This window comes from Populus nigra, chromosome 7, assembly GCF_951802175.1.
Source record: "Populus nigra chromosome 7, ddPopNigr1.1, whole genome shotgun sequence".
NCBI lineage: Eukaryota > Viridiplantae > Streptophyta > Magnoliopsida > Malpighiales > Salicaceae > Populus > Populus nigra.
This window is the reverse complement of record NC_084858.1, coordinates 8,560,913-8,581,961: the sequence shown is the minus strand read 5'-3', so window position 1 is coordinate 8,581,961 and position 21,049 is coordinate 8,560,913. Positions and strand designations below refer to the sequence as shown.

Below are 21,049 nucleotides of genomic sequence, written 5' to 3'. Positions count from 1 at the left end.
ATTGAACTTTAAGAGGTGACAACAAAAGATGTTGTTCTATCTAACCACCTTGAACTTGACAAAGTTCTTGGCTGAGGATGTATGGAATCAAACTGATTTCATATGCAAGAACTACATCTTGAATGACTTAGACAATACACTATATGATGTGTATAGTTCTATAAATAGTGCATAAGCATTATGAGAAGCTTTAAATAAAAAGTACAAAGTTGAAGATGCTAGTATGAAGAAATTCATAGTCGGAAAATTTCTTAATTTCAATATGGTTAATTTAAGCATCGTAATAAGCCAAGTTCAAGATTTTCAACTCGTCTTGCATGATATACACAATAAAGGTATGTCTCTAAGTGAGTCATTCCAAGTGGATGCAATCATTGAAAAATTACATCATCTTGGAAACATTTTAAGAATTATCTTAAACATAAGCCTAAGAAGATGAGAATTGAAGATCTCATTTTGAGGTTGAGGATAAAATTTGGCAATAAGTTGTCAGAAAAGATAGCTAACTTTTCTAGAGCCCCAAAAACAAATGTTATGGAACAAGTGGTAAAGTCCTACAATAATAATAAAAAAGCTTGTTGTGAAAAGGAAAGAAATTGTCAAGAAGTTCAATGGCAAATGTTTTATCTATAATAAGACTAAGCATCTAGTCAAAGATTGCAAAAAAAAAAAAAAAAAAAAACAAGGGTCAGAAAGAAAACCCTAAGAAAAGAATTGTTGAAGCCATTGTCACCAATGCCGATCACTTTACTAATAAATTTTTAGAAATGAACTTGTCTTATTTTGTTTTTGAAGTCAACCTAATCAACAATTCTAAGAAGTTATGGGTTGACACTACAAGTCATGTATGCAATGACAAGAGGATGTTTCTAACTTAGAAAAAAATGGATGGAGAAAACTTATACATGAAGAACTCATTAACCACCAAGGTATTAAGTGTTGGAAAGGTCATACTGAAGATGATATCTGAAAAGCTTCTTACCATCAACGATATACTACATGTTGCTGATATTAGAAAAAACTTAATGTCTAACTTATTATTAAGAGAAAAATAGTTTTAAGATGGTTTTTTAGAGTGTTAAATTTATACTCTCTAAGAGTGGTATATTTTTAGAAAATGGGTATCTTTGTGATGATATTTTTAAAATGAATGTAATGATCATTACAATCAATTATGAAAATAATAATAAGATTGCCTCTTCTTCTTATTTGCTTGAGTCTAGTGATGTGTGACATGATAGGTTATGTCATATGCATTATAATTTTATGCAAATGTTAATAAACTATGAATTATTACCAAGTATGATTTTCAAGAAAAAAAAACATAAGTGTGAAATTTATGTAAAATAAAAATGCACAAAACCTTCTTTTCAAATAAATGAAAAAAAGTAGTGAACCTCTAGACTTAATTCACTCAGATATTGATGATTTAAAGTTTGTGCAAACTAGAGGTAAAAAACTATTATATTACTTTTATAGAAGATTGCATAAGGTATTGATATACTTACTTGCTTAAGAGAAAAAAATGAAGCTTTTGAAATGTTTAAACATTATAAGCATGAAGTTGAAAATCAACTTAATAAGAAGATAAAAGTAATAAGAATTTATGGATGTGGAGAATATGAAGCACCATTTGATGAATTATGTTCCTAAAATGGTATTATCCACCAAACTACTTCTCCTTATTCATCACAATAAATAGTGTTGTGAAACGTATGAATCGAACATTAAAAAAAATGATGAGTGCCATATTAATAAGTTCAAGAGCATCGTAGAAGTTGTAGGGGGAAGCAATTCTAACTACCAATTATATACTTAACCAAGTACCCTATAAAAAGTTAAAAAAGACACCATATAAATTGTGAAAAGTAGAAGAGCTTCATATAAATACCTCAAAGTGTGAAAATATTGCAATACTTGATCTTAAAAAGGTCAAGATAAGACATAAAACTATAAATTATATATTTATTGGGTATGCATATAATAATAGTGCATATCAATTTTTATACACAGTCAAGTATTGAGGATATTTGTCCTAATATTATTATGGAATCAAGAAATGCTACATTCTTTGAAGATGTGTTTCTATGGAAGTACGTACAAGAAAATCATTAACTTAAAAGAATGAATGAGGCTAGTTCAAGTAATCATCATCAATCAGAAGATGATGAAGTTGATCGTAGAAAGAGTAAAGGTAGAAAGAGTAAAGAGGAAAAATAACCAAAATATTTTGTTATGATTTTTTTAACAAATTTGTTAGAAAATAAACCTCAAACTTAATCCGAGATGATGTCCTGTCCAGAAGCTTGCTATTAAAAAGAGATAGTCAATAGTCAAATTGAATCTATTATGAATACATGGAAACTAGTGGATTTTCCTCCCGAATGTAAACCATTAGGCCATAAGTAGATTTTCAAAAGGAAGATGAATGCTGACGGCATCATTAACGAATATAAAGCTAGACTTGTTGTTAAAAGTTTTAGACAATAAGAAAGTGTGAAATATTTTGACATATATTCATCTGTGTTAAGAATAAGTTCTATACAAACTTTAATAGTCATTGTAGCTATTAACAAGCTTGAAATATATCAAATGGATGTAAAAATAACTTTTTTAAATGGTGATCTTGATGATAAAGTTCATATGGAAGAATTTGAGAGGTTTGTTATCAATGGGCAAGAAAAGAAAGTTTATCAGTTTGTCAAATCATTATATATTTTGAGACAAACACCTAAACAATGGCATACAAAATTTGTTAAGGTGATGTTGCCATATGAGTTCAAAATTAATAAAGTTGATAAATATATTTATGTGAAAAACACAGATAAATATTACATCATTATATGTCTCTATATGAATGATATGCTAATTTTAGGTAGTAATGGTCACATGATCAAGTTTACTAAAAAATATTAACTAACATGTTTGACATAAAAGACTTGGATGTTGCAGATGTCATACCAGAAATAAAAACTTATAGGACATCTGATTGATTGGTATTGTTCTCTCACCTTATTATGTTTAGAAAATTCTCGATAAATTTTTTAAAGGTGAAAATAGTACTGTTAAAACATCAATAGATATAAGTGTATATCTGTCCAAGAATAGAGGTAAATGAATAAACCAATTGGATTATTCTTGAATAATTAGAAGCCTAATGTACATTATAAACTACATAAGGCCTGGCATTGCTTACTTGGTTAGTAAATTGAGTAGATTTACAAGTAATCCAAGTATTTGACGTATACCTTGGACTATAGGCTACGCTAAACTGGTTACCTACCAGTACTAAAAGTGTATAATAATGCTAATTAGATATCCGACACTGAGAATTCAAAATTCACAAGTGGATATGTCTTCATACTTGGTGAAACAGTTGTGTTATGGAAATCCTCTAAGCAAACATATATCATAAGATCCCTAATGGAATCAAAGTTTATTGTTCTTGATAAAGTTAGAGAGGAAATTGAATGAATTTGGAATTTCTAATAGGATATTCCATTTGGCCCAAACTAGTGCTAATTATTTGTGTTCATTACGATAATTAGTCAGCAATTGAAATAGCACAAAGTAGTATGTATAATGATAAATCTAGACATATACATCATTGATATAATATTGTTAAACACTTGCTCTCAAATAGAATTGTTTCAATTGACTACGTAAGGTCAAATAAAAATATTATGGATCCGTTAACTAAAGATTTATCAAGAGAACTTATGTATAATTCATCGAGGGGAATGAGATTAAAGCCTTTAAACTTAAAAGAATGTAATGATGGTAACCACACTTAGTTGATTGGAGATTCAAATATCTATGTTCAAATGTAAAACTAAGTCATTTAATAATCTCGGTAGCACTAGAAAATTATTATTTTCTATCTATTTCTATGATGAAATAAGTACTAGATTCAACATAATAAATGACGAGTTGTACTCTTAATGATTTTCATATCTTGGTACACCGAGTAGAGTATACTTTTAATAAAATATTATCTATATGAGTAAGAAATGTGATAGTTTATTTAAGAATTTTGATAAATATTGAATTCTATAAAGCACTCATGAATCCAAGAGTCATTCATGGATAAAATAAACACAACAGTGATAACCAAAGAAAATCTCTAGGTAGAGAACTATATGAGTACTATTGTCTTGATTAACATAAAATTTGAATAGTTCAAGATATTGTGTTCACTATTTAGCTAGTAAATTCAATAGTAATTCACTAAGAAAAGTTCAAAGACAAAAACTACTTGTCATGATGTAGTGATCTATCAAATCATTATCTCTCAACAAATTTTTGAGTCATTTCAAAACTAGTGAGACAATTTCCAGTCATGTAGGGAACCGTTGAAAATTTGTTTAAAGAATATGGTTAATGGACATATTTGAGACTAAATTAAAATTGAGATCTACTCACTTTTGGGATTAAAAGTTTGTTGAGATTTAATCTCCAACATATACTCTTTAACATAGAACATCAATATGATTTAAACAAATTATGGGTGAATAAAAAATTGATCTTAAAAAACCCTTGGTTGACATGTTTTTGTGAAACCCAAAACCTTGTAAAGAACTCTATCCCACATTAGAAAGAAATAATACTTTTCTAGTATTTATAAAGTGGGTAGTTGAAAACTAAAAATGGGGTTTAAATGGCACCCAATCTTTTAGAAAGGAGAAATCATAGGCAAAGTGGGCTTTGGGCTTAAACCCCCTCTCCGTGCGCGCCAGGCCTGACTTGAGCCTAGGTTTGGGTTTATTGTAAAATAATATTTTGGGGCACAAAATATTTTTTTTTGCCAACTAAGATTTGGACTTGGGTCTGGTCCATGAAAAATTATTTCTTTCAGCCCATTATTTTTTAGTCCAATCCATGAATGTTGTCATGGCGTGCACGACGCCAAATGACGGGTCTCTTTCCTAGATCGATAGGGTTTTAGATGTGTTGGGATTAATCATGAAATTATGATTTGAAGGGTTCAAGAGTTGTCATATAGTATTATGGCTACTAGAAAACTAATAATTTGCAAAAAGCCTAGGTAGGAGAACTAATTGTGCATGGAGAAGACGTATCATACCTAATACACTCTATCTATGATAAGTTGCATTATCGATTGATTATTTTTTATATAAATCATGTTTCTATTCATTGATATGTCTAAGGTTCAAGAAAGGTCATCCTCAATAAGGAGGTACTTATATTATAGATTTGAGATAAATCCTCCATTGTAAGGAGGTCTCTATCTCTATGGATTCAAGACAAATCCCTCTTAGTAAAGAGGTATTGGTCTTATCATGTTAAAACCTAACCATTCAAAGGCCTAAAGTTTAATGTGTATTTATTTCTATTTTATATCTTTAATACCCGAGGATATTCTTTACCATGTAATTTTATACCGTTAAATATTAAAATCTACAATTAATTCTTAACATTTTATTTTTGTCAAATCATTTAATTTAATATCAAAAATATGCATTACATTAATAAAATTCATACCCAACTATTAATTAAATAAATTGATTTTTGTGGTGTTTCTAAAATTTTGGTAAAATCTTAATGGAAAATCACAAATTTGTTATGATACATATTAATTGATTTTTATATTTTTCAAAGTATGATAAAATGCAATTTTTTTTTTATAAAATATTCATGAATTTTTTTAGAATTTGATTGTATGCACACAAATAAAAATATATTTTTTATTTTTTATATAAGGAATTTCGGATTTTATGTATGTGTGTGTGTTTTGTTTTTTTAAATTCTAAAAAAAAAAGCAGATATATTTAATATTATGTTAGTATATTACAATGTAATTTTACAACCCAAATATTAAATGAAATGGTTGAAAAACATGTAAAGGACAAAATGGTCCCTAATCTTTTTTTAAAAAAATCTTGGAAATCATTTAGGGTTTGTTTGGCAATGAGTCAAAAATATAAAGGAGAAAAATAAATATTTAAGGTGAAGGGCGTGTTTGCCAAGCATACCATAAGAAAAATGTTTTTTTTTCTTGAACAACTAGGACGGGTTAAACAAGGCCTTAAAGTTTTATAAGTCAACCCAACCATATAGGCTGGGCTTGGTGGGCTCAGTCCACAAACAAGAAAATAAGGCCCCAAACAGATAAAAACCGATCAAACAAGACAAAAACACATTTTTTTCATAAATCTCAAATTGAAATGAATCAAAACTCAGAATTTGTCAAGAACATAGAGAACATTTAACATAAACCTATAAACATAGATTCAATTTCAGACCAAATTTCACAAAGTCAAAGACATAGGGGCATGTAAAATAATCATTCAAGTAAAATTTTGTGGCTGAATCATCACAACAAAACAACCAATCATCACGATTATTTGATTTTTTGAAAAATACAAATGAAGAACCAAAAATTGAATGGCAACATTTTAGTGTTTTAAAGCTTTTAAGATCCTAGATTAATGATCAACAAGCTTATACGCATATGTAATAATCAACAATTGATCAAAACGACATGGAAATCATGGACCCAAAGCAATCTTCTTTGGATTAATGTTAAATCTAGAAACCCAGAATCTGCTAAAATCTAGAAAATGCACCAGAATAAAGGCTTATGGCCTATTCATACAAGTAACATACACTCATTTACATATGCTTAAGCCTTCAGAAAAAACAATAAACATGTAAACATTAAAATGAATAGAATTCAAAGCCTATAACCTACTATCAACATACAAACATGCACATATACTGTTTTTATCAATCCAAAAGCTCATTCAATATAAAAAAAAGTAGCAACATCAAAATGACCTACATGAACTTCCAAAACTGAACAAAAACACTAAAATGACAAAGTATTGCTATATATCCTATTTTTACATATAATCATCAAACCATAACATATGCTTTCCATGCACCAAGAATAAGTATTTGAACATAAAAAACATATAATTAATCATTTATTAAACATTATTAAACACTAGATTAACAACAAGAATAAACAATCATATTACAACTTGCATTTAAAGCAACTTTAACATATATGCAAAAACAATTTAAAATATGATCGAATCAATTCAAAAGCATTATGATTACCATTTGAATGAATGAATCAAAGATTAAAATGTAGAGGAGAGGGTATTATCAATAAGTTCTATCCCTCCATCAAGTTGAGTAATGCACCTTAAAGAGACGATTGTAACTAGTTTTTACCTTTTTTGCTTGATTTGAATAGATTCCACTAGCCTTTTCAAAGCAACTTTTGATTTATTCTTCACGATATCTTCTTTCTTTCTTTCTTTCTCTTTTTTTTTTATTGTTTCTCTTAATATTTCTTCTTTTTTAATGCCTATTTTCTCCTCTCTAGTCCCCCCTCCCTTCAAGCTTCAAAAGACATTTTTTTTTATAGCTTAAAAAAGACAGGTGGTTGTGAAACAATTTATGGGTTTAAAGGTGATTTTCTAAAACTCGATCATATGAGATTCTTTCTTATTTTGCCTTTGACTTATTAGGGGACCACTCTCCTCTCCTTTTTTTTTTGTTTTCCCTATCATTGGATGTCTGCAAACCCTCAACCTAAAATTGGTAAATCAGTGCTAAAGTAGTAAATTTCAATTGATAAATGATAATTAAGAAGGAAAGTTGTTACATACAGGGATAATACTTTGAGTAATTTAACTTAAATTGCAGATGAAAAAAAGTAATAAAATCGGTGCATAGATTGTTAATTAGTGATAAATTGTGTAAACTTCCCTGTCATGTAAAATAGTTTTTTAAAGGAAGAATTTTTATAAATTTAGAGTGTAAATATTTAGAGAGAATATAGAAGGTAATTCCAAATAAATTCATGTGTGACCTTACACACAAACATTGATTGTCAATATAAACGTGTATAATCGTGTTATTTGACTAAATATGATGAAAACTCTGAGGAATATTTTATGATGATCATGGATGAGAGTCTCTAATAAATTTCTTTAGAAATCATGATGATTTAAGTAAATAAAATAGTATGCAAAATTTATATTTTTGGCATAAATTACTTAATGTCCAGTTTTATGGTATTAAACATATATTTCAATCTGACTGTTGGCTCGAAATGAAATTTTACAAGGATTTTCTAGACCTATTGTTCTATCTTGGTTAAATTTTTAGGTTAATTAGAGTTTGATAAAGTCTTAAAAGGGTATTGATGGTTAGATAAAAATACAGAAAATGACGCATGAACTAAGTAGTGACGTTTTTATAAATAAATACAAACCACCCCCTCCTCTTTATGTATAGTTAGAATGTTCAATAACTAAAACTAGATATGTTGGTGCTAAAGAAGTCATATATCCACCTTCCACTGTCGGATTAAACTGAGTTTTAGATATGTTGTTTACCTCATTACCCTATTTAATATGACCGGAGGGATTGTGATTATCAGCCTTTATTTGAGAGATATCACATGCGATGTTTTTCTAGAAATCCCACCTCGGGTCATTTACGGTCACCAACTTATTTCTTCATCGTTCATCGTTGGATTTGCCTGACATTGCACAGGGAAATTCACCTATGTGTATTCTTTCATCTGGTTGTTAGAGATTGTAAACAAACATCTCAACAAAAACTTGTTTTTTTTCTAAAGAATAACTCTTCATTTTCTAATTTGGTTCTTTGCCTACATTGGGTAATTTAACTGTTTGATTGAACTAAATTTTGTATATGTTATGTATGATACGATAGTTAATAACTTCACTATTTTGATTGAGATTAATGAAATTTTACACAGAGGTATAGCTATTTGAATATATTAATCCTATACTTATTGATTCACTATTACAGCTCGTTGAGTCACTGTTCTAACTCAGTTATTGTTGCAACTCGATGGTTCATTGTTCAAACTCAGTGGATAATATGAAATTTTAAAATGGTTTAAATGAAATTGAACACTTATTGGGTATATGTTGCTCCAAGTATTGTAGGATGATAAGTATGTTAAATTAGTACGTAAAGTGAGATGTTTAATCGAGAAAAATTTTACAACAGGCAAAATCTTACTTGGCCAAATTTATAAATATGGTAAAGAGAAGGATTAGCTTGAGAAGGGTAACATGGACTATGTCGAATTTCGCTTAAATTATTGTGTAGAATTCATTGATGAAAAATTAAGTTATTTGAACATTGAAAATTGTCAACGAAAAATGAAGTCATTCAGACATTAAATGTCAATGTAAAAAGATGCTACTGTAAATGAATTGAAATGATAAATAAAAATAGTGTATTCATGAACTTGTTTATGAAAGTATTCGATTATGTGAATTAGTAAATGTGATGAATGAACTAGAAAGTTTTGAATATTGGTTTGGGATGTTTAATTGAAATGTAAGAAAAGTATTCAGAGTAGGACATGACTTCTCAGGAGTATGTATAGCAGGATTTCAAGGTAAGAGTTGCTCCATTGCTTCTTTAATTGTTTTAAATTTTTTGTAATGCTAGAATGCAATATAAATTATAAGTATTATGTTAAACTGTGTACCATGAAAGAGTATTGCCTACACGCATGAAAACTATTATTATGTTAATAATCATTTATAGGCATGCGAAATATTATTATTATGTGAATGTTGTCGACGAGTAGGAAAAATATTACCATGTGAATACACATATGGGGCTGGAAATCTGTATGTATGTTATGGCTTGTGATCCATCACAATGACTGTATCAATTATTAACCATATATATATATATATATATATATATATATATATATATATATATATATATATATATATATATAATGGTAATAGTTTTAATATCTCAATTATATCGACCATAATGGTGAATCCTAAAGGTAATAAATTAATTAATTAACTGCAAAATCAGAGACTGATAAGTTAATTGATATATAGTTGACTATGTTAACGGGATTAAGGTTAGGAAAATGATACTTAGTATGTTGTGTTGACGAGACTATGGTTATGACACCTAACCTATTTACTTTTAAGTTAGATAAATTAATTGTGTTTATCTTTTGTTTAATTATTTGATACATCTGAAGACAAAAAAGAAAAGTAAGGATGAGGTTGGACTTGACAGTTGATTAAAATTATGCTACATCCAACAAAAATATTTTTCTAAATTTTAAGTAATGTTATTATCTTATGGTTTCTTAATTCACCACACACACACACACGGGGGTAGGAATAATCAGAAAAGAGAATAATACACACACATGCATGTTTATATATATATAAACTAAAATAAATACTGCTAGTTAATACTAATAAAAAAATTAGTTTATTACTCATTTTATCAAGTTATTGTAGATTACTTTGATAATTAATTTTACTAGTCTTTGTATTTAAAACAAATGAATTCATGGAATTTTAACATGAAAGTAGCATAACATTCATTTAACAAAATCAAGGAGTGGCCGAAACAACCATTCAATGTCTAAATTCATTTAACAAATAAAAAGGTTGCTGAATTTACTTGTTTTTGTGAGTGTGAATGATGGATCAATGTATTTTATATTTATGTGTGTATGTGAATGCATGGTAATAACATAAGATGATGTGGAGCTAGCTTATTTATAGGCTCAATGTCCTTAAGTTCAGCTACGACTGAGTTCAAGCGATGTGGGTTTGGTAAAGTGTAAGACCCAATATCTTTGAGTTTAGTTACGCGCTGAGCTTAAATGCATGTGGGTTTAACAAGGTATCAGACCCAATATTTTTAGGTTTAGCTACATAGCTATGCTCAAGTGCATGTGGGTCTAGCACCCAACATCCTTGAGCTCAACTACGCGCTGAGCCCAAATGCATGTTGGTCTAGTAAGGTCGATAACCAACATCATTAGATCTGAAATCATTCCAAGGCCAAATATATATAGAGTTGATAGTCTTTTTAGGTCTCATGTTGAGTCACAAAGATTTGTTTGTTTATTCTTGTGTCTTTTAACATAAAATACTAAAAATAAATAATGATAATCTCTTTATATCCCTTGATGTATAAAAGTCTTATAAGGACCTACCATATTTCCATTAATAATTCAATATTAATATTGTGTAAGAGATATTTATCTCTCATTAATGTTGTGTAAGGAATGTTTATATCTCATTAATGTTACCGTGATAAGATGACATTTCAACCCCTTCATATATACTACCTGAACTATCCAAGTAAATGACTCACACTTTTTCTATTACCTAAAATATTCATACTCTTATTTTCAGAACATTTATGATACATAACTAGGAACTTTCTTATAATTAAAAGCTTCTTATCTCATTTATTGAATTTTCTTATTAAAAGTTATTAATTTTATTATTGAATGGGCCTCTAAATCCTATCAAAATAGATTATTTTGCAGGTGTCAGGTTTTCTATCATCAATCATTAATTTCGTGAACTTTAAAGAAAGGAATATTGAAGTAAATGTGTGATTACCTACTATTCTAATAATAAAAAAATTTTATTCTTAAACATATTAGATATTTGAAACATTATTTATGTGTTTAAAAAAGTCTTGAATTTGAACATTTGAATATTTTGTGTTTGAAAAAAACTTCAACACTTGAAATACAAGATTCAAAGAAATTTGAACACTTGAAAAACAAGATTAAAAGAAAAGGCAAGAAAAGCCCATGTTAATAAATGCATGTGTTCGGTATTTTAATATAAGATGATTTTTAAAAGTAATTTTTATTTAAAAATATATTAAAATAATTTATTATTATTATTAATATTAGCACATCAAAATTATAAAAAAACACTAAAAATTATTAAATTAATATTTTTTCAATTAAAATACACTTTTCAAAACATAAATAATAATAATAAAAAAAAACAGAAGCTACCCCATAATTTAAAAATGTTGGGGGGGAATGGTGGGAGGCTTTTTTTGTTGACTGCTCCATAAAAATTGGCGTTCCTACCTATCATTTCATGTTTATCGCGACATAATTTTCAAAAATAGATTTTAGGACAGATCATGATGATTTATGTATCTAATTTCAATAGTAATTAGTGAATGATGTTTCAACAAATTAATCCATCAAATCCCCCCCTTTTCTTGTTGTTGCCTACACCCTCTAGAACTCAGTCTTGGTAATCTTACAAGAATAGGAAAAATTATCCAACAAAAGGTGTAGTCAACTATCATCGTAACGCCTAACTAAAAAAAGGAAACGAAAAGTCAATGTTTCTAAGTTATCAGTCAATGCCATTACCATTTCTCTAAAAACCAGTGAGTTTTTTTAGGAAGCTGTCATGAATGAATCCATTCCTAGCAAGTATTTTGAGGCTACCCTTTGTTTGTCCTAACTGGATTGTCGAGTGTGAGTCAAACAAACAGCCTTGGCTTCTTTTTTTGTTGTACATTTGTATTTAATCTCCTTCAGCTTCTCTCCTTCCCTTTCATCACTTTATACATACATACAGCCTCTTCTTCCATTCCTTAATCCTGTTCCTCCAAGGTTGCTTGCTGAAAGTAGCTGGATTTTCACCGCCTTGCATCACTGAAGAATCAGAGGCCTGTTCTGTGAGGTATGGTTTCTTTTTACCTGCTCAAATGCCAAATTCATGTTACTGGAATTTGAGTATTTCTTGATATGGCATCTCATGGTTGCATTGATAGACAATCTAAATACCGTATAAACTAACTATTCACGTTTTGGCAGAGCAAACAAGCTCTCTTTTTCTTAGCTATTATATTTGATAGTTTTGAGCAGGAGAGTCAAGCTTCATCAGAAAATAGATATTAGAACAATATTAGGCACCATGCAGGAAAAACAAGACTATGCCAGCCAGATTACGACAGATGAGTTTTGTTCTTCCTATATGCTCCTATTCCTGGTCAGAATACGAAAAACCTTAAGGAAATTTATATAATCTGTTGAGGGAAACATCAATGCAAACCCCAGTTAGCATTATATCTTTTTTTTTTAAAAAAAAAAACTTGTAAGGGTGAATTCCTTACATTAAATTCAATGGAATTTTATAGATAAAGAAGCAAATTACCTTAGAATCTGACCCATCTTCTGCATTAGGTCCCGAGCCGGATAAAACAGGACCTCAATTTGAATTATGCTGGTCAAAACCATGATTTTGAGACTGATAGGAAGCAATATAAATTGTGAAGGGAGAGAGATTAACACTTGCCTGTAACCATTCAAGAGTCAAAAGAAAATAGGTAAGCCTAAAACCAAGCCAGAACCCATAACAATGTGTCTCAAGACACGCAAACACACCATGCAAAAGGCATTGCTACTTGTTATTGGCAAATGTGATTGCCACGTCCAAAATATGGCTCCATGTCTATGGATTGTAACTCAAGCATGGTATATATAATTCCTATCCAACTGCAATGAAAGCCTACCTTCGTCTTTTAGTTAAAGTTTATACTTTTGACTGCTCTAAAATGAAAGGAGTTAGGCAAGCCAAGGTGCTGCCAAACATTTCATGGGCACTTTCACTAATAATATATATATACATATATATATATACATATACATGCTTTGATGTAATAGATGTCACTCTTTAGATGCATGAATTCTGCCTAACCGTATGCATGTTTCTTCCATAAATGAGAGGCTTCCAGCTCACAAATTTGAACCTTTTCAGGTCGTATCCTAAATGACTTGGGAGCAAGCTTGTACATTGAGATAAGCATCAATGGAGAAGCCGCCAAGCCAGAGCACAGTCGGTGGTAAACCTATTACTACATTTGTGCAAACAGACACAAAGGCCTTTCGTGATGTTGTTCAGCGGTTAACAGGCTCATCAGAGGGTGATGCAGCAGAAGGAACAGCAGGAGCAGCAACAAAGATTGCAGGCATAAAGAGATCAACACCTAAACTCCATGAAAGAAGGCAGAACCTAAGGCCCAAGCTAGAGATAGTGAAGCCCCCTCTTAACTTCAAACCTAGTACATCGCCAACAACATCGGGTAATCAGAGTCTTCTTCCAAGTCCTGCAGGAACCCCTTCGTTCATGTTCTCCCCTTCCACCATTTTATCAAAACTGTCAATCCAAGAACAGGAGAGCAGAGGAGAGTCAGCAATATCTGACTTAAATAACGAGGAAGAAGAGAAAGCCATTAAAGAGAGGCGATTTTACCTGCATCCATCACCACGGTCTAAACCTGGTTACACTGAACCAGAGTTGCTCGCCTTGTTTCCTTTAACATCCCCCCAAGCAAGTCATGCGAAGTAAAGGACGTTGTGTTAACTGTTACCATAAACAGATGTAATCGTTTTTGAAAAAGCACCAAGTACTGTAATGGTATTGTTCTTATAATTCTCAAGAGATCATTTTTCATCACAAATAAGCATGCGCGGTGACTCATGTGAGTGCAGAAATGACGACTAAGGTATCCATTTTTAAATATAATGAACGAGTAAAAGTGCAGGGGATTATGTGCCATCGGAAGCCTTCATCATATCTTCTTGAAGCATGCATGGTTAACTTTTCAGGATATCACTGTGGTCTGCCCATAGGTTATTTTTCGCTATACAATCAGTGTCCATTTTACTCTCATTTTCCTGACCTTTTTGTTGAATGTCATCTGTGGTCTAATTGCTGAGGGATTGCAACCACTTAACAAAAATGACAGAAGAAATCTGAACTCTTTGACAAGTGTGTTTACTGGTAAATATTTCTAAAGGAAAGGATTGACACACTGAAATCTAGACTATAACTAAAAAATTGTAGTGTAATAGTTGAATATATATATGTAAAACTGAAATTTCAACAAAGTTTCTTTTATATGTTTTTTACACCAAGTTATCGACTCAATATTCTCAACCTGTAAACATCAATCAAAATAATCATCCCATCATCTGAATCTTTAAAACTCAACCATAATATCAAATTCTCATTTTCATATTCTATAAAACGATTATTTAAAGTCAATTAATTCATAGCATGCATTACATCATATATAAGTAACTAAGTTAAATATTAAAATTCTTAAACACAAAAGTGTATTACAACAAAATATTGGTTCTTCCAATAACATCAATTACTAAACAAAATTATCCATCCATACATCTACTTTCCAATTTGAGGGTACCTAAAAACATAATCATATTAAGCATGATTAAAATTATACATTACGATAAACAAATAATTAAGGACTACTTATTTATGTGCATTAATGTAATTCCCACATCTTTAAATGAAATATATTGTCTTTAGTAATTCAATAATTTCATCAATTCTTAATATGATTTTCGAATAGAAATAAATTTACGAAAATACCAAGAGTATCTCTAACGAACCCACATATTTAACTTTAATTTAAATCAATTAAATTTTACAATTATCCATTACACCGAGTATTTCTCATTAACCAGGGAGTCAAATTCTTTTAACTTACCCATTTGTCAGGATACAATTTCCCTTAACTAGGAAATCATTATCTTTATGCACCCATTTATCTGGCATTATTTCCATTAACCAGAAAATAATCTTTCGAATTCGCCTATTCAACAGGGCATTAAACTACCTCTTTATTTCATAACTTTATACTAAAATTACTATCTAAAAAAATTCCTTCTACAATAATTTCAAATAAGCTATTAAGTTACTTTAAAGTGTTGAACACCTACCTGGTACTTGTGTGCGCGACGAGGTCTCTTGTAGATTAGATCCTGCAGCCTCATCTGTACCAACACAATTTACCATGTCATTGCTTATTCATTTGAACCGGTACAATTATAATTCTAATTACATATTTCTTGATTAAATCCAACACCCTTAGATAAGTTTAATTAAACTTTTAAATCAAGAAGGATAAAATTCCCTTTTTAATTTTTTTTTATTGATATAAGTCCCCGAATTCTCCATCGATTTACTCGATTTGTCTAAAACCACCCTCCTAAATTAACGAAGTCCAAATCAAAACTTTTTGCCCTTTTCTCTTTTTTTTTTTTTTGTGTGTGTTATTGTCGAACTTCAATAAGGAAAGAAGGTGAGAGTTTTTCTCCATTCTTACAAAAATCATTATTCAATTAACCTATCCAAATCAATTATCTACAATTTGATAAGATTTCTAAACAATTTTATTAAAACTCAATTGTCCCAATTTTCTTTTTCATAGCCGAAATTCATTTAAAAGAAGAAAGTGAGGATTTTTCTTCTCTCTTTGAAAAATCCTTACTTATTTCATCTATTAACATTTATAAACCTATATTTTCCCACAATTTCCAAACAATTGCATTAAAACCTTAAATCTTTCAAATCTTCCTCTTTGGCCGAAACCTCTAAAGGGGGAAAGGGATTTTGTTTCTTCTATTTAAAATTAAACACTTACCCAATCATAATTCATGCTTTCTAACATGATTTAATCATAATTTCCATTATTCTCGTAATTAATATCATAAACCCACAATTTCACATAATCACAATAATTCAATTCCTTCATCAAAAATAAAATTTGAGAAATTAATCACTTGGAGCATGTTCTTTACTTTACTTTGATAAGGATTCAAGGAAAAAATGCAAAAAAAAAAATCAAGTTGTCTTGTCCTCCCTCTTCAAACCCTAGCTTGAATTTCTTCTTCCAAAACACTCACAACACTAAAATCACCCCTCTAAATTTGTTTAACTAAGTTAATCACTCCAATTATACACTTTTATTGATGAAATCAACAAGAATTCAAGTAGAAAAATCACACAAAACCTCTCCCTCTCTTTGTTTTAAATCGTCGGCCAAGAGAGAAAAATGGGGCATTTATAGTCTAATTTTTCTTGTATTTACACATTGGCTCTCATTACTTCTTATTTCTATTTTTGTCCCACAATTCTCTTTTTTACTTAATTTACACCATAACACCTTCTCTTTTATTCTATTGTATCTCTTCACAATACCTGAAATCCTTTTATTTAATCTATTCAGTGTTTTATTTATTTTGTTCGGATTATAATTTATCGGGTTTTCACAGGTGCATTATTAGGAATTCTTTGCATAAGAACACAAAACTATTGTTTAGAAAGCTCAAAACCAGGAGTTTATAAACAATATATGTTGCATGGTACTTTCTCTAGTCATATTTGACATGTTTGCTTATCTTTACTATTCAATTATATTCATGTGAGGTAAAGTTCCATTAAGCACAGCAATAATCACTTCAATTCATGAACTTAAATAAGAACAAGTTACAAAGTTTAAAGCGCATCTGTTTTATCTGCTGGAGTTTCCCAGCAGTTGGGAGACAGTCATACTAATCTTTCAAAATAACATATGAAACAATACCAGGTCACTAGAAGAAATTGTCAAATTAAGTTGTTAACGAATAACTTTCAGATGCTATGTACTGGAGGTTATGTAGAAATTTATGATGTCAAAAGTTCTATGGTTGGGACTTGCCTCTCCAGGAATATGGATAATTGAGGGCAGATGGATGTGAGTTAGAAAGGCATTGAACCTTGATGCTCAACTATATAGAAACTGTGTTGAACAGAAATCTGCCAAAAAACAAATTCCTCTTAAGTTGATAATAAACCAGGTGACAAACAAATATTAAACAAAATGGTGACATGTTAGAGATGAATGAACAAGTGTAAATACAGCTATGAAAACCTCAGTCTCTTATAATTATGAAAATATCCAATCTCAATGCCCACAACTCACTAAGGTATGCCACCAAAAAAGATAAAGCAAGCAGAAGGAATTGGTTGACACATTGAGGCCTTCCAAAGGACTGTGGAGTGACTCATTTTGATGAGTTTGCACACATTAAGGCCAAACAAGGGGTCTAATGAAATCCACACTTTTACAATTTGTCATTTAGACGCAATGGATTTTATCCCATATTTTGAAGTTTCTATAGAAGCAATAAGATAAAAACATTAATTTGAAGTTGGAAACATACCAAAACTGTAGCAGAAACTCATTCCATGATCCTGACACAGAAGTTGGGAAACATTGCATCCAATAGATTAACTTGAAGTGGATCATGTTTAACAACTGAATCAACATGAAGTAGAGAGATTGTGTCTACACCTCAATGCAGCAGAATTTTGCCTTAGAAAATTTATATCCGATTATAGTAACATCTTTTGCAAGGCAACTCCACTTGCTTTCACATCTAACATTCAGAAAGCTGTAAGTTTAACAGTTGATTTAATTGAAATGGCTCTTTGATTTGGTCATTTAAGGTACTTAATATTCTGTAAATATCAATTCTATGAGGATGAGAAGTATCTCCAGCCACAAAGACATTTTTTCTCCTCTCCACTTCAATCCAACTGCATCCTGCTGGCTTTTTAAGATCTCTTGTCCTCATCAGTTTCCTTATTTCCATGACTCCATCCCATCTAGCATCTGCTGCATACAGGTTTGACAAAACTACATAGTTCCCAATATTCTCTGCTTCAATTTTAAATAAACGGTTCGCTACAAAACGACCCAATTCCACTTCATGATGGGTCCTGCAGGCACCTAACAGCGTCCCCCATATATTTGCATTAGCTTCAATGGGCATTCCAGTCACAATAGAAAATGCATCATCAATTCGACCTCCCCGAGCAAGAAGATCCACCACACAAGAATATTGTTCCATGGTTAGCTTCATTCCATGGACCTTCTCTATAGAATAAAATATATTTAATCCTTCATCTACAAGGCCAGCATGACTGCATGCAGATAAAACAGTGGTGATGATAACATGATCTGGCTTTATACCCAATTCAATCATATGAAAGAAAGTCCCAAGAGCTTCCTTTCCCATACCATGCATGGCATATCCTCTAATCATGGCAGTGAATATAATCAGATCCTTATTTGGAATTAATTGAAAAAGTTTAAAAGCATAGCCTATGCTGCCACATTTTGCATATACATCTTGCAGAGCTCCATCCAAGTGGAGATCACCAAAACAAGACCTGATCACATATCCGTGGCACTGCTTTATCAATTGCACAGAAGCCATTTCAGCACATGATGGAAGGAGGCTCATGATAGTCACTGCATCGGGTTTTATTCCTTGAGCTTGTAGCTCATGGAAAAGACCAAGAGCTTGACTAGAACAATCATTTTCAGCATATAATCTAACCATTAGATTCCAAACTGAGAGATCTGAGGAAGGCATCCTGTTAAAAGTTATATATGCTTCATCAAGTAACCCGCAATTGATATAACCTGAGATCATTGCTTTGAAAGTGACCAAATTCCTGTTCTCTGATAAACTCTGGAAAACTTTAGATGCGTACTCAATGTTACCACATTTAGCATATGCATCAAGTATTGCATTTCCAATGGTAGGTTCAACATCAAATTTTGATGCTAAAAGACCATGCCTAATTGAGTAGCTATGGGCCTCTTTAACCTTGTCTTCTTTCAAAACATTAACACAAAAGTGAACAACACTTAAGATTGTAACAGAATCAGGTGTAGTTCCTTCACTAAGCATCCACCGTAATAATTCCAGAAACCAGGTATTATACCCACTCTCAACAAGAGCATCAAGCATAGAATTCCATGATATTAGGTCCCTCCGAGAAATCATAAAAAATGTCTCGTATGCTCCTTCTATGTCATCACACTTGGCATAAAAACTAACTAGAGCATTCCCGACAGATGTATCCTCACATAATAATGGATGCCGAAGGACATAGCCATGAATCATTTTACCAACGTGCAAGTTTCTAGACTGTGCACAGGCAGGAATAATGCAGAGAAGGGTGACAGAATCTGGCTCAATCATGTCTAGAGTAAGTAATTCATGAAACAATTCCAAAGCTTTTGACCATTCACCATTTGATGCATATCCTGCAATAATAGCATTCCATGAAACCAAATCTCTCAATTCCATTCTTCGAAACAGCAATTCTGCTTCTTCTACCCGTCCAACTCTTAAATAGAAACTTACCAAAGCATTCCAGACAAAAACATCCGCTAACAACTCGTTATGCCGGAGCACATAACCGTGAATCTCTTTCCCAAACCAGTAAGCAATATACCCGTCAAAAGATGCACAAACAGGCAGAATATTAGCTAAGGTAGTATAATTTGGCTTTATTTGACCTTTTAGCATCGAACTAAACAATCTAAATGCATCCTCCATCAAATTATTCTCTGCAAACCCTGAAATAATCGCATTCCATGAAACAACATCTTTTTCATCAATACTATCAAAAGCAGCATAAGCATCTTGGCATACTAGTCCACATTTTGCATACATCGACACCAATGCATTCCCAGCAAGTGTATGTGTATCCAATCCAGATTTAATAGCATAACAATTCACACTCCTACCCATATATACATCCCCTAAGCGAGCACAAACAGGAAGAACAATAGCAGCAGTAACAGAACTAGGCTTCGGATAATTAGCACCATGCATTTCCCTGAATAACCTCAAAGTCTCAGCATCATAAACTCTGGAACCAGCATACCCAGATAAGAGAATGTTCCAAAAAATAGGATCACGATCATTACAACTACCAATTTCACCAAAAAGCTTCTTGCTTTCATCTAGAGCTCCACATTTGGCATACATATTAAGCAAGGCCTTAGACACAGCATGGCAAGAAACATGACCTATTTTAACAATACTCCCGTGAAGAGCTCTCCCGCATTTTATAGCTGACAGTCCAGCACAAGACTTGAGAATCGATGCAACAGCCTGATAATCTTGTCTAAAATCTCCATTACAGTCACTTATCATGGTATTCCATGCTTTAAAATATGGCTCAACCATCTTACTAAACAGCACCACTCTAGTTTTTCTCGACAACCCGAGTTAAAAAAAACAACTTTTTGTTATTGTTTTCGGCTACAAAATGAAAAAAAATGAGACCTTTTTTCTTCACATGGAAATTTCAACAAATAGTTTGCATGCAAAAGCTCAACCCTGTAAAAGCATAAGAGCAAGATCCAATTGAGCTCAAACCCACCAATTCCTTGAAGATTCATGTTCCATTTTTTCAAAGAAGCACCTACTTCATTGGTCAACTGAAATTGGGTCCGATCCTCCTTTGAAGAATTTTGAAACTTTCAATGGTAAAGACCACCATTATATTCGTCACTTCACTTTCGCAGGTATTGCCCAATGCAATTTTTAGTTTATTAC

At 31.2% G+C, this 21,049-nt stretch overlaps 2 protein-coding genes across 6 annotated transcripts; one reads left to right on the top strand and one right to left on the bottom strand.

The window, feature by feature from the left end:
• Positions 1 to 12,163: 12,163 nt before the first annotated feature.
• Positions 12,164 to 20,997, bottom strand: LOC133699689 (putative pentatricopeptide repeat-containing protein At5g08490). Of its 5 annotated transcripts, none has more exons than XM_062123058.1 (6): positions 17,849 to 20,997; positions 15,584 to 15,637; positions 14,091 to 14,201; positions 13,588 to 13,994; positions 12,993 to 13,133; positions 12,164 to 12,535 (listed from the first exon to the last, which is right to left on the bottom strand). In XM_062123058.1, exon 1 carries the CDS (start codon positions 20,675 to 20,677, stop codon positions 18,065 to 18,067), a length of 2,613 nt encoding a protein of 870 aa, XP_061979042.1. In that variant the 5' UTR covers positions 20,678 to 20,997; the 3' UTR covers positions 12,164 to 12,535; positions 12,993 to 13,133; positions 13,588 to 13,994; positions 14,091 to 14,201; positions 15,584 to 15,637; positions 17,849 to 18,064. The 5 variants fall into 5 exon arrangements, with proteins under 5 accessions (XP_061979042.1, XP_061979043.1, XP_061979041.1 ...); XM_062123059.1 differs by having other exon boundaries at positions 13,825 to 13,994; XM_062123057.1 differs by having other exon boundaries at positions 12,993 to 13,994.
• LOC133699693 (VQ motif-containing protein 31-like) lies at positions 13,647 to 14,270 on the top strand. Its single transcript, XM_062123064.1, has one exon. It carries the CDS (start codon positions 13,647 to 13,649, stop codon positions 14,184 to 14,186), a length of 540 nt encoding a protein of 179 aa, XP_061979048.1. The 3' UTR covers positions 14,187 to 14,270.
• Positions 20,998 to 21,049: the final 52 nt, after the last annotated feature.

Coding starts and splice junctions, on each gene's coding strand:
- LOC133699693 (XM_062123064.1), top strand. CDS start 13,647: ATGGAGAAGCCGCCAAGCCAGAGCACAGTCGGTGGTAAACCTATTACT.
- LOC133699689 (XM_062123057.1), bottom strand. CDS start 20,677: ATGGTTGAGCCATATTTTAAAGCATGGAATACCATGATAAGTGACTGT.